The following is a 14,258-nucleotide window of genomic DNA, read 5'->3' as shown; positions in this document are numbered from 1 at the left end:
CAATGGCAAACCACCCCATAAACATAGTCTGCCTAGAAGAAGAAGAAGAAGAAGAAGAGTTGGTTTTTATATGCCGACTTTCTCTACCACTGTTGGAAGAGTCAAACCGGTTTACAACCACCTTCCCTTCCCCTCCCCACAACAGATACCCTGTGAGGTAGGTGTGGCTGAGAGAGCTCTAAGGGAGCTGTGACTAGGCCAAGGCCACCCAGTTGGCTTCATGTGTAGGAGTGGAGAAACCAACCCAGTTCACCAGATTAGTGTTTGCTGCTCATGTGGAGGAGTGGGGAATCAAACCCGGTTCTCCAGATCAGACTCCACTGATTCAAACCACCACTCTTAACCATTACACCACAGATAGATCCTGGTCCACATCTCAGATGCTTGGGCATTAGAGTACATTAATAGCACAATCCTAAAGGGGGGGTAGTTAGGGAGTGCCCGGGGATGCCATCGCCACGCCACTTCCTGAGTGGCTTGCAGTGGCTAAGAGGGAATTAAAAATTATCCCCCCCACAAGCCGCATTAAACTCCTCCTTTGGGTTTCACAGGGCTGTGCCATGAGTTTGCAGGCGCAACTTCAGGATTGCTGTGTAAGTTTCACTAGACATGAACAAGATGATGCAATTCAGAAGCTAATTTTTTATTATTCATTTTTCATTCACTCTGCAGTCTTGCTAGAATAGCCACTGAAATCTTATGCGTCAGGACTGCTTCATGTATTAGTTTTTCTGGCAGTATGATCAACAAGCCAAGTAAGGCAGAGTTCATTTTAAGTTAAGCACTCAGTAGTACAATCCTATGCAGAGTTACTCCAGTCTAAATCCATTGATTTCAAATGCTTAGATATAGGGTGGTTAATGTGTCAAATCTGGATTTTAAATGTGCCACACCACAGGTCAATTTATTTAAGTGGGCATTGACTTCAGTGATCTTAGACTGAAATATAACAGCCTAGAATTGCATTGTTGAATACACATGAACACATGGAGCTGCCTTATGCTGAATCAGACCCTTGGTCCTGGTCCATCAAAGTCAGCATTGTCTACTCAGGCTGGCAGTGGCTCTCCAGGGTCTCAGGCTGAGGTCTTTCACATCACCTACTTGCCTAGTCCCTTTAACTGGAGATGCTGGGGATTGAACCCGGGACCTTCTGCATGCCAAACAGATGCTCTACTACTGAGCCACAGACCCTCCCCTAAGAATTCCCCTAAGAATTGTTATAAGAATATCATAAGAATTCAGCCCTACTGGATTCAATGGAAGAGAATTAAAAACTTCCCAGACCATTAACACTGAAATCAGTAGGATTTGAAAGTGCGTTATTTGTGCTCAGATATGCGCAGATTACTAAAACTGCAAACTCTAGTATTTTCCAGGAGTCCTATTAGTTGACTATATAAATTGACCTATGGTATGAACTATTTAAGTAGACATTTGAGATGTGTGCACCAGCATGGTGTAGTGGTTAGGAGCAGTGGACTTTAATCTGGAGAACCGGGTTTGATTTCCCACTCCTCCACATGAGCGGCGGAGGCTAATCTGGTGAACTGGATTGGTTTCCCCGCTCCTCCACATGAAGCCTGCTGGGTGACCTTGGGCTAGTCACTCTCTCTTGAACTCTCTCAGCCCTACCTACCTTACAAGGTGTCTGTTGTAGGAAGAGGAAGAGAAGGTGATTGTAAGAAGCTTTGAGACTCTATAAAGGTAGAGAAAAGCAGGGTATAAAAACCAACTCCTTCTCCTTCTTCTATCTAAGCATTTGTACAGGTCATGTGTAATTGTGTGTGTAATGCAGGGTGCCACATCCCTACCAACTACTATGATGCTGTTTGCGTAGTTTTGGATGCACTCCACTTTAAAGGCAGCTCCACACTATACTTTATGCAGGAAATGAATTATACCAAGGTTCCCTGAAGCAGAAACTTGTAGAGTGCAGATGAAATATACACAGGCATCTTTAAATGCTTATCAACAAAATGTCTGGGAATCCTAGTTCAGTCAAAGATCCCAAGCATGTCTGCACAGATGTGTTCACATGAGCTGCCGTATCGTGAGCCAGACCTTTGGTCTTTCAAGGTCAGTACTATCTGCTTTGCTTGGCAGTGGCTCTGCAGAGTCTAAGGTTGAAATCTTACTGGTACCTGATCCTTTTAACTGGAGATGTCAGGGATTGAACCTGGAACCTTCTGCATGCCAAGCATATTCTCTGCCACTGAGCCATGGCCCCATGTGGCTGTGTTGTCCACATTGTGGTATACACTGAGCTGTCATGTTGAGTAGATAGATAGATAGTTTATTTGTGGCACTTAGCCAGTCAAAACGTGATAAAACGGAAAGCATAGACTAATAGAGTCTTACAATCAAAGAATTACAGTCCGAGTCTTAAAACATTTTAAAAACATTTAAAAAAAGAATTACAGATGGGTCACATCTGTCAATTACGCTGTTCTAAGGCAATGAATTTTCATTGCTGCTAAACAAAATTCCGCAACCTGAAGAGTGGTTGAAGGATTACCCCCTTGTAGGAGCATCTCAAACCTTTCACCTGCCCTGTCAGGTCTCAATCTCGATAAGAGGGGCTCAGTAAACTTCGAATGGGGTAATGTATAGAAATTGCAGTTCAGGAGGGCATGCTGTCACGTTGAGTATGTGAAGTGTTCATCTGTCTGTAGGATCTTGTCCAGCTAAATAGTTGTCGTGCCACTAAATAATTAAATTATATAGTAAAACAACTGAGATAAAAGTGTATGGAAATGCTTTCCTTCCTTTACAAAATGGGGAATGTGATGAAATTCAACTCTGCATACGATATAGCTAGCTTTCAAATTAATAACTTTGCCCTTATTTGATTTAAAATCCAGCCATTTGCTTTGATGCTGAAACCTAATTCATGTTTTGGCTAACTGCGTTGTGCGTTTCTTTTTCTTTTTTTTTGGTTTTTAAAAGCCGAGCTCTGTTGAGTTATGTATGTGTGAACAAATTATTCTCTTTTCTGTTTTTAATGTCATATTTTACTCAGAAAGCATCCAAATCCCTCTTAGTTATAGCTTACATAATATTTTCCTTGGCTGCTGTGAGTAAGCTACAAACCCTGCCCCCAGGGTATGTTACATCTGGACACTTTGGAATTAACATGACTGGTTTGGGTGTCTGGCCCCTTCCTTCCCCTGATGCCTTTTGCACAGATTGTGCGGGTCTTGAATTCCAGTTCCCCTCACCTGCAAGATGGTTGACTTCTTAATACGATCGTATCTCTCTCTTCTGTTGTGGCATGTGGGTTATTAGATACCACGAAAACAGTCCAAGAATTTTTCGGAGCGCCTTCCAATTTAGAGTATCAATTCTCCACACCATGAGCTCTTAAACAGAGACTGCCAAACCCAGGGACAACTGAACAGTGTGATCTACTTAGATTCTTGATCGAAGATAGCGGCCCTTGAACATGTAAAGTTTAAAACCACAATGGGAAAGAGAAATGGGAGACATTTCCAGTCAAATTTCAAATTTATTAATATGGTCGACTGACCAGTCACGTGCCAATACATCCAAATTTCCAGACTCAATAGTTTTGCACCACAGAATCGCAGACTGCCCGTACATTTCCAGACATTCAAGTGTGTATTTGCATATGGTGGTAGATAGCTTGCTCCCATGCCCAAGTTAACCTCTGTCATTTGCAAAATGATGTCCATTTATGCCAGCGTGGTGTAGTGGTTAAGAGAGCCAGCGTGGTGTAGTGGTTAAGAGTGGTGGTTTGGAGTGGTGGAGTCTGATCTGGAGAACTGGGCATGATTCCCCACTCCTCCACATGAGCGGCATAGGTTAATCTGGTGAACTGGATTTGTTCCCCCACTCCTCCACATGAAGCTATCTGGGTGACCTTGGACTAGTCACACTTTCTCACCTCCATCTACCTCATAGGGTGTCTGTTGTGGGGTGGGGAAGGGAAGGTGATTGTAAGCTGGTTTGATTCTGTCTTAAGTGGTAAAGAAAGTCGGCATATAAAAGCCAACTCTTCTCCTTCTTCTTCTCCATTTAGTGTGGTTACAGGAGAAGAAGAGCATATTTTGATGGGAAAAAATAACACGTGCATTTTAAAATCCCATTAATTTCCTTCAATGGAGTTTAACTATGAGCTTAATTCCTGTGAATTTAAAGGATTTTGCCTCGGCTGGATTGCCTTGATGATCCTAATGCTCTTTTGTAGGATTTTCAAACTAGTTTTATGTGCTATTTTTAGGCCCAAGATCTTGGTGCATTTAAGTTAAGAAGGGATTTGAATTTAGGTCTCCCCAAAACCATTTCAGCATGCAAGCCACTATACCACAATTGCAACACACACATAAAATGTAATCAATAGGTGTGCATCCTCAAAACACCTGTGGATGTAGACCTCGGGATGTGGATGTCCTGATTGGGGGATGTAGTTCTCTAGCACAAGTATTTTAAGAATATGCACGTTGGATTTTTTAAATTACAGTGGAGACTGTGTTGAGTTTCCAAGGTGACGGGCTCAAATATCTGCTCAGCCACGATGCTCATTGGGTGACCCGGGAAAGGTCATTGTCTGTTAGCTTCACCTGCCTTGTAGAGTAATTGTGAGGATAAAATTGGGAAGGAGATTGCACATAAATTGCCCTGAGCTTCTTAGCGGAAGAGTGAGATACAGGATGTAAATGTTTAAGGGGAAATCTGAACCCTTTTCAGTCAATCTTCATGATTCCTCGTAGTGATATGATTAGTATTGTGGTGTTAGTACCAAAGTTATAGTATTTGCATGCCCAGCAGGAATTATAGCCCAATCCTCTGCCAGTTTATTCAGAAGCAAGATCCCACTGAGTTCAATGGGGCTTCTTTGCACAGAAGCAACCTTTAAAGGATTTTGTTCCCTTCTCCCTGTCTTCTTCTTGAGAGCCAGCATGGTGTAGTGGTTAAGAGCGGTGGTTTGGAGTGGTGGAGTCTGATCTGGAAAACCAGGTTTGATTCCCCACTCCTACACAAGAGTGGCAGAGGCTAATCTGGTGAACTGGATTCTACACATGAAGCCATCTGGTGACCTTGGGCTAGTCACAGTCTCTCATTCCCACCTACCTCACAGGGTGTCTGTTGTGGGGAGGGGAAGGGAAGGTGATTGTACGCCGGTTTGATTCTTCCTTAAGTGGTAGAGAAAGTCGGCATATAAAAACCAACTCCTCCTCCTCCTCCTCCTCCTCTTCTTCTTCTTCTTCCCCATCTACATTTTTCTACTTGACTAGCCACTATTTAAATTTAACGGAGCTTCCAAATTAGTTGGTTATATAGTGCATGGAATTTTGTTTACCAAGAGAGAAAAAGAGGGGAAAATACACTGCAAACACTTTCATATGAGCTAACAGCTCCATCTTATATCTGAGACACTAAAGCATCTGAAAGCTAGATTTGAGTCCAGTAGCACCTTACAGACCAACAAGATTTGGGGATATAAGCTTTTGAGAGTCAAAGTAACCTCAGTGACTTAAAACAAAATATGTGTTAACAGGATTGCAGCCTAAGACTGTGGTTTGTAAAGCATGACTCCATCCCACCATTCATTGATCATTTATAAAATGTGGACATTTCCCTTTAGAATGTGGGCATTTTCTCAACAAAACCCCATTATAACCTATGAGGTTCACTCCAGGACTTCTGTATTATGCCAGCTAAAAGCTGCTCCATGCATTTCAAACCTGATTTTGTCACTGAGTGCACTCGGTGGAGAGCTGCAAGCAATCCTGGCACTCTGTGGGTGCTTTCACATATGCCAAATAATGCACTTTCAATCCACTTTCAATGCACTTTGCAGCTGGATTTTACTGTGTGAAACGCCGACCCACTTGCAAACAATTGTTAAAGTTGATTGAAAGTGCATTGTTGAGGATGTGGGAAAGTACCCTTTATCTGCATAGCACAAACATGCATCTTATTGACACACACTTTCACACATACTGAATAATGCACCTTCAATGCACTTTAACGATTGTTTGCAAGTGGATTTTGCCATTACACACAGTAAAATCCGGCTGCAAAGTACATTGAAAGTGGATTAAAAGTGCATTATTTGGCATGTATGGAAGTGCCCAACTGTGTTTTAAAATATGTAGCTAACCCTCAACATATATCTGGGCTGCAATCCTAAAGACACTTTCCTGAGAGCAAGCTCCATTGAATAACACTGGACTTCCTTCTGAGTGGACCTGCTTAGGATCTCTCCCTTCATGTGCCAAGTGGCCTTAATTATCGGCAGAGCCTTTGTATTCGTATAATACCCCACCTTTCCTGACATCAGATGGTCCTGACCGGTGCTTTTATTTCTCACTCACCTGCAGAGCCTGGAGTTTGCACTGTATTTGGAGACCCCCACTACAACACTTTTGACGGACGGACATTTAACTTTCAGGGAACATGTCAATACGTTTTGACGAAAGACTGCTCCTCCTCTGCCTCGCCCTTCCAGGTGCTGGTGAAGAACGATGCCCGGCGGACTCGCTCTTTCTCCTGGACAAAATCTGTAGACCTCGTGCTGGGCAGCAGCACCGTCAGTCTCCATCAGCACCTCACAGTGAAGTGGAATGGGACACGGATATCCTTGCCTTACGAGACCCCGCACTTTCACATCGACTTGGAAGCGTACCTTTTGAAAGTGACGACCAAAGCAGGTGGGGCTGGGACAAGTGCCCTTGTTACTTCTCCACCCAGTGACCATAACAAGTGCAACATCTAGAACAGGGATGCTGTGGTCTGTTTTATTTTAAATATCTCCGCATCGGTAACTCTGAAAACTGTTATCTAAGGAAACTGTTATCTAAGGCAGCGGTTCCCAAACTGTGCTCCATGGAGCACTTGGTGCTTTGAGAAACATCTCCATGAAATATCACCATGAAACATCTCCTACTGCTGCATCATTTGGTTTAGTATATAGGTGCTATGTGAAAATAGTTCTCCGTGATGAATTTATCTCCTGATAAGTGCTCCATGACTCAAAAAGTTTGGGAACCGCTGATCTAAGGAAACAGAGCAGTGGTAAGATTGCTTGGTGCCTAGAAGCAAGTGTTTTAAATATTAACATTGGCCTTCTGTGCAGGGATGTTTCCTCACAGTCACCCCCACCGACCACTTCAATGCTTCTTTTGGATTATGCATGCCTTATCCGCCCATCAGAGGTTGCCTCACTCTTCCCACATGTTTTGCCTGCATTTTCCAGATTCTGGCTAAAACAGCATCTGGAAAACACAGGCAAAACATGCAGGGAGAGGGAGAGCGAGGCGACCTCTGATGGGCAAAAAAGGCATGCATAATCAAAAGGAACCCCTGAAGCAGTCGGTGAGGGTGACCGTGGGGAAACGTCCCTGCATAAAAGACCAAATTGTCCTTGTAGATTTTCATTTATATTTATCCTCACTATTTGTCTGTCCATCCCAAAGTCTCAAGGAGGATAGCACATTATGATCAAAATTCAGTAAAACATCTATGAAACACTGAAATACACTATTGGAATTGATTGGAAGATGCCTCATACTTGTATAGAACCAGCTATTAAAAGCCAAGCCAAATATAAAATGTTCAGCCACGCTTTAGGGAAAATTCCCACTTCAGACTTTGGCAGTTCTCCAAGGAAAGGGAGTTCCACATTTGTGGGCAGCTACAGAAAATGCCAGACACTGGTGCACAGAGTTTATACTTAGCTGGCCTTAAAGATTATGATGAAACAAAGTAGATAAAATATACTCTCTTTGATTATAATATTAATATACTTTTTATGTGATTTTGCATACTGTAAGCGGATAGCCCAGGCTAGGCTGATCTCATTGGATCTCAAAAGCTAAGCAGGGTCGAACCTGGCAAGTAGCTGGATGGGAGACCCCTAAGGAATACCAGGGGCGTGACGCAGAGGCAGGCAATGGCAAATCACCTCTGAACATCTCTTGCCTTGAAAACCCCACCAGGGGTTGCCATAAGTCAGATGTAACTTGACGACAAAAAAAAAAAAAAAAAAAAAAGCCTCTTTGAGATCCATCTGCTGTAAAAACAGGTTATACATTTTAAAAGGGGGACAGAAGGCTGTCTCTAAAGCATTCCTATGTAACTTTTGGGCCGAGTGGAACATAACCCATTACTCAAGTACTGTGGTCCACTAGCACCATGAGATGCTTGCTGTTTTTCAGTCAAATACCATGGCTGGTAGGTAGGGTTACCAACCTCCAGGTTGGTAACCCTAGCTGGAGATATCCTGCTATTACAACTGATCTCCAGCCGATAGAGATCAGTTCACCTGGAGAAAATGGCCGCTTTGGCAACTGGAGCACATCATTAAAAGTACCAACGCCTGATGCCCACTTTCACCACCTTTGCCACCCACTTTGGGTCAGGTTGGGAAACGCTGCCATAGAATGCTCAGCATTCATTTGTGGCTGCACATTGCAGGTAAAGGTGGGGTGTAATGCTGAGGAACCTGTCATTCAGGGAAGTTTTCTACTCTGATTGATTTTCTTGTTGAAGAAAAATGTACAAGAAACTTGGCCCGAGCAGAGGTTTTTATTTTATTTTATCACAATCACCATTTAAGCTGGGAATTTCTGGAGGGCAGATTTGGGTTGTCTAAGTTAGATATGGGCCATTGCAAAAAGAATTAACTTCTCTGTAAGTTTTGCTGGAAGAGCCCCGTGGTGCAGTGTGGTAAGCTGCAGTACTGCAGTCAAAGCTCTTCACAGGCTGAGTTCAATCCCTCTGGAAGTTGGTTTCAGGCAGCCGGCTCAAGGTTGACTCAGCCTTCCATCTTTCTGAGGTCAGTAAAATAAGTACCCAGCTTGCTGGGGGTAAAGTGTAGATGACTGGGGAAGGCAATGGCAAACCACCCTATAAACATAGTCTGCCTAGAAGAAGAAGCGTTGGTTTTTATATGCCGACTTTCTCTACCACTTTTGGAAGAGTCAAACCGGTTTACAACCACCTTCCCTTCCCCTCCCCACAACAGATACCCTGTGAGGTAGGTGTGGCTGAGAGAGCTCTAAGGGAGCTGTGACTAGGCCAAGGCCACCCAGTTGGCTTCATGTGTAGGAGTGGAGAAACCAACCCAGTTCACCAGGTTAGCGTTTGCTGCTCATGTGGAGGAGTGGGGAATCAAACCTGGTTCTCCAGATTCAAGTCCGCCGCTCCAAACCACCACTCTTAACCACTATACCACACTGGCTCTAGTAAATGTTGTGATGTGACATCACCCCATGGGTGCTTGCACAGGGGACTATCTTTACCTTTAAGTTTTGCTGACCCCCTCCTCCACCATGATGCTGGGATCTCATAAAATGGCAGTAGTTAAGCCCCCTCTAGATCATCATATCCTAATTAAAGTTGTGAGGAGCCCCCTGATTCTTTGGAAGACAGTTTGAAAAGTTATAGTCATGGCACCAGGAGAGATTGAGAATAAGCAAGCACCGTGCCAGAGGTGCTTGTAGAGCAAAGAAGAAGTTTAGTAAAATGTGTCCAACTTAAACAAACTTAGCAAAACAAAACAAATTGAGAAGGCTTGAGCAAGAACATTGTTCCCCTCCTCATTCTGACTGTTTGCAAAGCCTGCAAGCTCTCCAGCCAGCCGGGGCCTGCACGAAAATTACTTACTGAACCAAAAACTGGTGTGATGTTAGACCCCGAGTGCGAAAGAAAAGCGGTTTTCTGCATCTCCCCAAAGGATGGTGGTGTTGTGTAACATCTGTCTGGGTTCGCTTTCTGCCAAAATGAATTGCTTCTGTGTTTGGATTGAGTCTTTTGTGTGCATGTGTGTCTTGCATCATTCAGATCTGAAATATGATTTAATAGGGAAATTGAGAACATCTGGTAACTACCGTAAAGAAAGCAGGTAGAGTAAAACACATGAATCGAGACTGCCGAATCCTAAAAACAGATCAATGATCAGGATGCTTGACTATAAGACTTTCATTAGTTTTGATAGGATAATCCAGGGATGTCAAACTAGAATGAGTTAGGACTTATAGGGCCATGTTCCCACCCACCAGATGCTCGGGATATCTTGCATGAGCCGCATTGTAGCCTGCTGTCTTCCAGCAGCAGACTGCAGTGCCAGCCATGAGAGTGCCAGTGGAGAGTACTTCCACTCATGTGGAAGCGACCCACTGTGCTATTCCAATCAGCAGGTTAGTATCTATTTGCCAGAAGATCTGGTTGTGGATAAGTGTCCACCATAGGGTTGCCAACCTCTAGGTGTTTGGTTGGAGATCTCCCGCTATTACAACTGATGGTGAGGGGTCTGGAGATCAAGTCCTGTGAGGAAAGGTTGAAGGAGCTGGGTATGTTGAAGGAGTTGGGTATGTTTAGCCTTTAGAGGAGAAGACTGAGAGGTGATATGATAACCATCTTCAAGTACTTGAAGGGCTGTCATATAGAGGATGGTGTTAATATTTTTTCTGTTGCCCCAGAAGGTTGGACCAGAACCAACAGGTTGAAATTAAATCAAAAGAGTTTCCATCTAGAAATTACGAAGAATTTTCTAACAGTTAGAGCGGTTCTTCAGTGGAACAGGCTTCTCCGGGAGGTGGTAAGCTCTCCTTCCATGGAGGTTTTTAAGAAGCGGTTAGATGGCCATCTCTCAACAATGCTGATTCTATGACCTTAAGCAGATGATGAGAGGGAGGGGATCTTGGCCCTCTTTTGGGCATGGAGTAGAGGTCACTGGTTGTGTGTGAGATGGGGGGTAGGTAGCTGTGAATTTCCGGCATTGTGCAGGGGGTTGGACTAGATGACTCTGGTGGCCCCTTCCAACTGTATGATTCTATGATCTCCAGGCAATATAAATCAGTTCCCCTGGAAAAGATGGCCCCTTTGACAATTGGACTCTATGGCATTGAAGTCCCTCCCCTCTCCAAACCTCAGACTCCACCCCCTAAAATCTCCAGGTATTTTCCAACCTGGAGCTAGCAACCCTAGTCCTGCCGTCAGTCTTAAGCAGAGTTATGTCCTTCTGCGTCCACTGAAGCCAAAGAGCTTGGAAAGGTGTCAGCAACTCCACTTACCATTTCATTGCCATCCTGCAACGTGATAAAGCAGGTTGGATATGCCTCCTTCCAAGTAACCTTTGTGCTGTTTCTTCCGGTGTGGACTGCAAAGAGTGTACAAGGACTGACAAACAGCAAAGGAAGCAAAAGAGAGGCGGGGGGGGGGGGAGAGGGAGAGATCCGAAATGAAATAAGGCTTTCTGGTTGGAATGTGCACGGAACATTTCATAGTGCCCTACACTAACTGCACAATTTTGCTGCTCCTTGTGGCACATTTATAAAAATGGTTGTTTATTTTCGTTTTGCTTGGTATGGCAAATGGGCTGACATTGAAGCATGCAGCAGCTGCAGAAGCCATTTGTAGAAGAGATTCTCTTTTTTGGGGGGTGATTTTTTTGGGTGTTTTTGGTGATTAGAAAGGGCTGGTGTAATCTCATGGTTTTCGGCAATTCCTAGAGAGATGTCACTTCTGAGTTTTCCCTAGAAGTTTTGTCACATGATGGCGTATCCACAGCTGATTCACCTGTTCTTTTGTCCCCTGCAAAACAGCCCTGGTCTTTTTCATCAGGGTTATGAGATTTTTTTAAAAAAGTAAGAAAGTTTGTGGCTCTCTATAGAATGCACCCAAGAGACACATTATTCACAACCTCTAATTAAAAGCATCTTGATGGTGTCTCTTCACTGCCAACAAAACCCTGAATTCCTGAGGACAGTTTTGAATGGTTTGAATTGACTCAAATATGACTCTCCGGTTGTTCTGTCTTGGCAGAGTAAACTGCAGCAAGCCTCATTATCTTTGTTTTGGCAGAGCTGGGACAAAAATGGCACTCAAGAGCGTGTAATTGCAGTCTATTGCAAACCCATTTTTCCCATTATCCGAAAGTCCTCATATTGAATGCATGCTTAGTAGCCTGATCCGAAGATTGGAAGCACAAATGCTCTGAGTGAGCTGTAGTAATAGAGATTGCAATGCAACATCACATTTTCCATTATGATAGCGCTGCCATGAAAGCCAGCATGGTGTAGTGATTAAGAGCAGTGGACTCTAATCTGGAGAGCTTGGTTCAGTTCCCCACACCTCCACATGAAGCTGGCTGGGTGGCCTTGAGCCAGTCACAGTTATCTCAGAACTTTCTCAGCCCATGCAGAGGGCTGCCAATTTGGAAGGCTTTAAGAGGGGAGTGGACATGTTCATGGAGGAGAGGGCTATCCATGGCTACTAGTCAAAATGAATACTAGTCATGATGCATACCTATTCTCTGCAGGATCAGAGGAGCATGCCTCTTATATTAGGTGCTTTGGAACCCAGGCAGGATGTTGCTGAAGTTGTCTTGTTTGTGGGCTTCCTAGAGGCACCTGGTTGGCCACTGCGTAAACAGACTGCTGGACTTGATGGACCTTGGTCTGATCCAGCAGGGCTTTTCTTATCTCCTTATGTTCAGAGGCAAGCAATGGCAAAATATCTCCGAATGTATCTTGCCTTGAAAACCCTATGGGCTTTATGACCATAAGTCAGCTGTGACTTGACGGCACACACACACAGTGCTTCCATAAAGTTGCAGGAAGATATAGTGTGTGTAAACGTGTAGGTCTGGAGTGATTAAAAGGACTCTTGCTGGATTTTGGAAGCTTGGAAGCCAAAACAGAAGACTGCCTTATTCTGAGTCAGACCAATAGTTCTTCTTGCCTGTATCTGTGTTCTCTACCAGGTAGTGGCATTCCAAGGAATTTATCAGCCTTGTATCTGAGATATTTTAAATGGAGATACTAGAGACTGAACACAGGACCTCGTACATACAAAGCATAAGACCACTGAGCTATGGCTGGCTGAGAGCCAGTGTGATATAGTAGTTAGGAGTGGTGGACTCTAATCTGGAGAACTGGGTTTGATTCCCCACACATCCACATGAGCGGCAGACTTTAATCTAGTGAACTGGATTGGTTTCCCACTCCTACACATGAAGCCAGCTGGGTGACCATGGGCTAGTCACAGCTCTCTTAGAGCTCTCTCTGCCGCACCTACCTTACAAGGTGTCTGTTGTGGGGAGAGGAAGGAAAGGCGATTATAAGCTGGTTTGATTCTCCTTAAAAAAGGTAGAGAAAATTGGCATATAAAAACCAACTCTTCCTCCTTCTTCCCCAAGAGCTTATGTCATTTATTACAAGCCATGAAAATGAAGCTGCATAATGCTTATGCAAGTAGGGTTGCCAACCTCCAGGTACTAGCTGGAGATCTGCTATTACAACTGATCTCCAGCCGATAGAGATCAGTTCCCCTGGAAAAAATGGCCTTTATGGCAATTGGACTCTATGGCATTGAAGTCTCTCCCCTCCCCAAACCCCACCTTCCTCAGGCTCTGCCCCAAAAACCTCCCACCAGTGGCGAGGAGAGACCTGGCAACCCTATATGGAAGTGTTGTAATATCTTAAACACTTTAAGGCAGAGATTTTTTAAAAATAAACTGCTTCTTTCGAGATCAAGATAATCGTTCAATGAGATACCACAGTGTGTCTTTAACCCCCTGCCTTAGAGAGGTCTTTTATCTATTAAATGTGCAGGCACTGTTTGCTTATTTTTGTTTGTTAAAATATTTACAGTGCATAAAGTATTAACCCAGATCATACAAATACACCTTGTATCAATGTTTCCCAACCAGTGGGCCATGAAACCTGTGAAAATGGATCCCTGCCTTTTGCAGTTTTATTGATTTGTGCATGCTGTGGTTTTTTTGTGGGTCACCGGGCCATGTGACTCACCATAACTCAGAAGGCTGGGAACCACTGCTTGCATGAAACCAGACCATTGGTTTATTTAGCACATCTCCTCTGGCGGCCTGATGTCTCAAGCTGAGTTCTTTCCCTCTGAAGACCATAACAGGTGTGGCGGAGAGCAAATAAGGAGAAGACCTATTGTTCACACTGACTTACATTGTGCAATCCGTCTTGAGCCTCCATAAGAAAGGCAGACTATAAATAATATAATATATTATATTAATATTATAAATATTAATATTAATAATATTATAATATATTAATAATATAAAATATAAATAAATAAGAACACCCACCCCCATTTGGTCTGCTTGGAAGTAGGTCGATAGGGCTGTGTTTAAAGTTGGATAACGTCTTTACAAAACAGCTACTTCAGTACCCCATGAGGCACATTTCTTTTCATCTCCTGTGCTATAGCTAGCCACTGAGAGTCCATAGATAAGTGGTCAATATGTCTGAGAA

The 14,258-nt window shown here is 43.7% G+C and overlaps 1 protein-coding gene across 1 annotated transcript in view; it reads left to right on the top strand.

Annotated features, from left to right (window-relative positions):
* BMPER (BMP binding endothelial regulator) overlaps nt 1–14,258 on the top strand; it is a 195,925-nt gene that overhangs the window by 111,232 nt on the left and 70,435 nt on the right. Inside the window, exon 11 of the mRNA XM_056857049.1 lies at nt 6,348–6,677. Within this exon, the coding sequence (XP_056713027.1) occupies nt 6,348–6,677 (330 nt within the window). The remainder of the gene's footprint in view (nt 1–6,347; nt 6,678–14,258) is intronic.

Source organism: Euleptes europaea, chromosome 11, assembly GCF_029931775.1.
Source record: "Euleptes europaea isolate rEulEur1 chromosome 11, rEulEur1.hap1, whole genome shotgun sequence".
NCBI classification, from domain to species: Eukaryota; Metazoa; Chordata; class Lepidosauria; order Squamata; family Sphaerodactylidae; genus Euleptes; species Euleptes europaea.
This window is presented reverse-complemented; position numbering and strand designations above follow the sequence as displayed.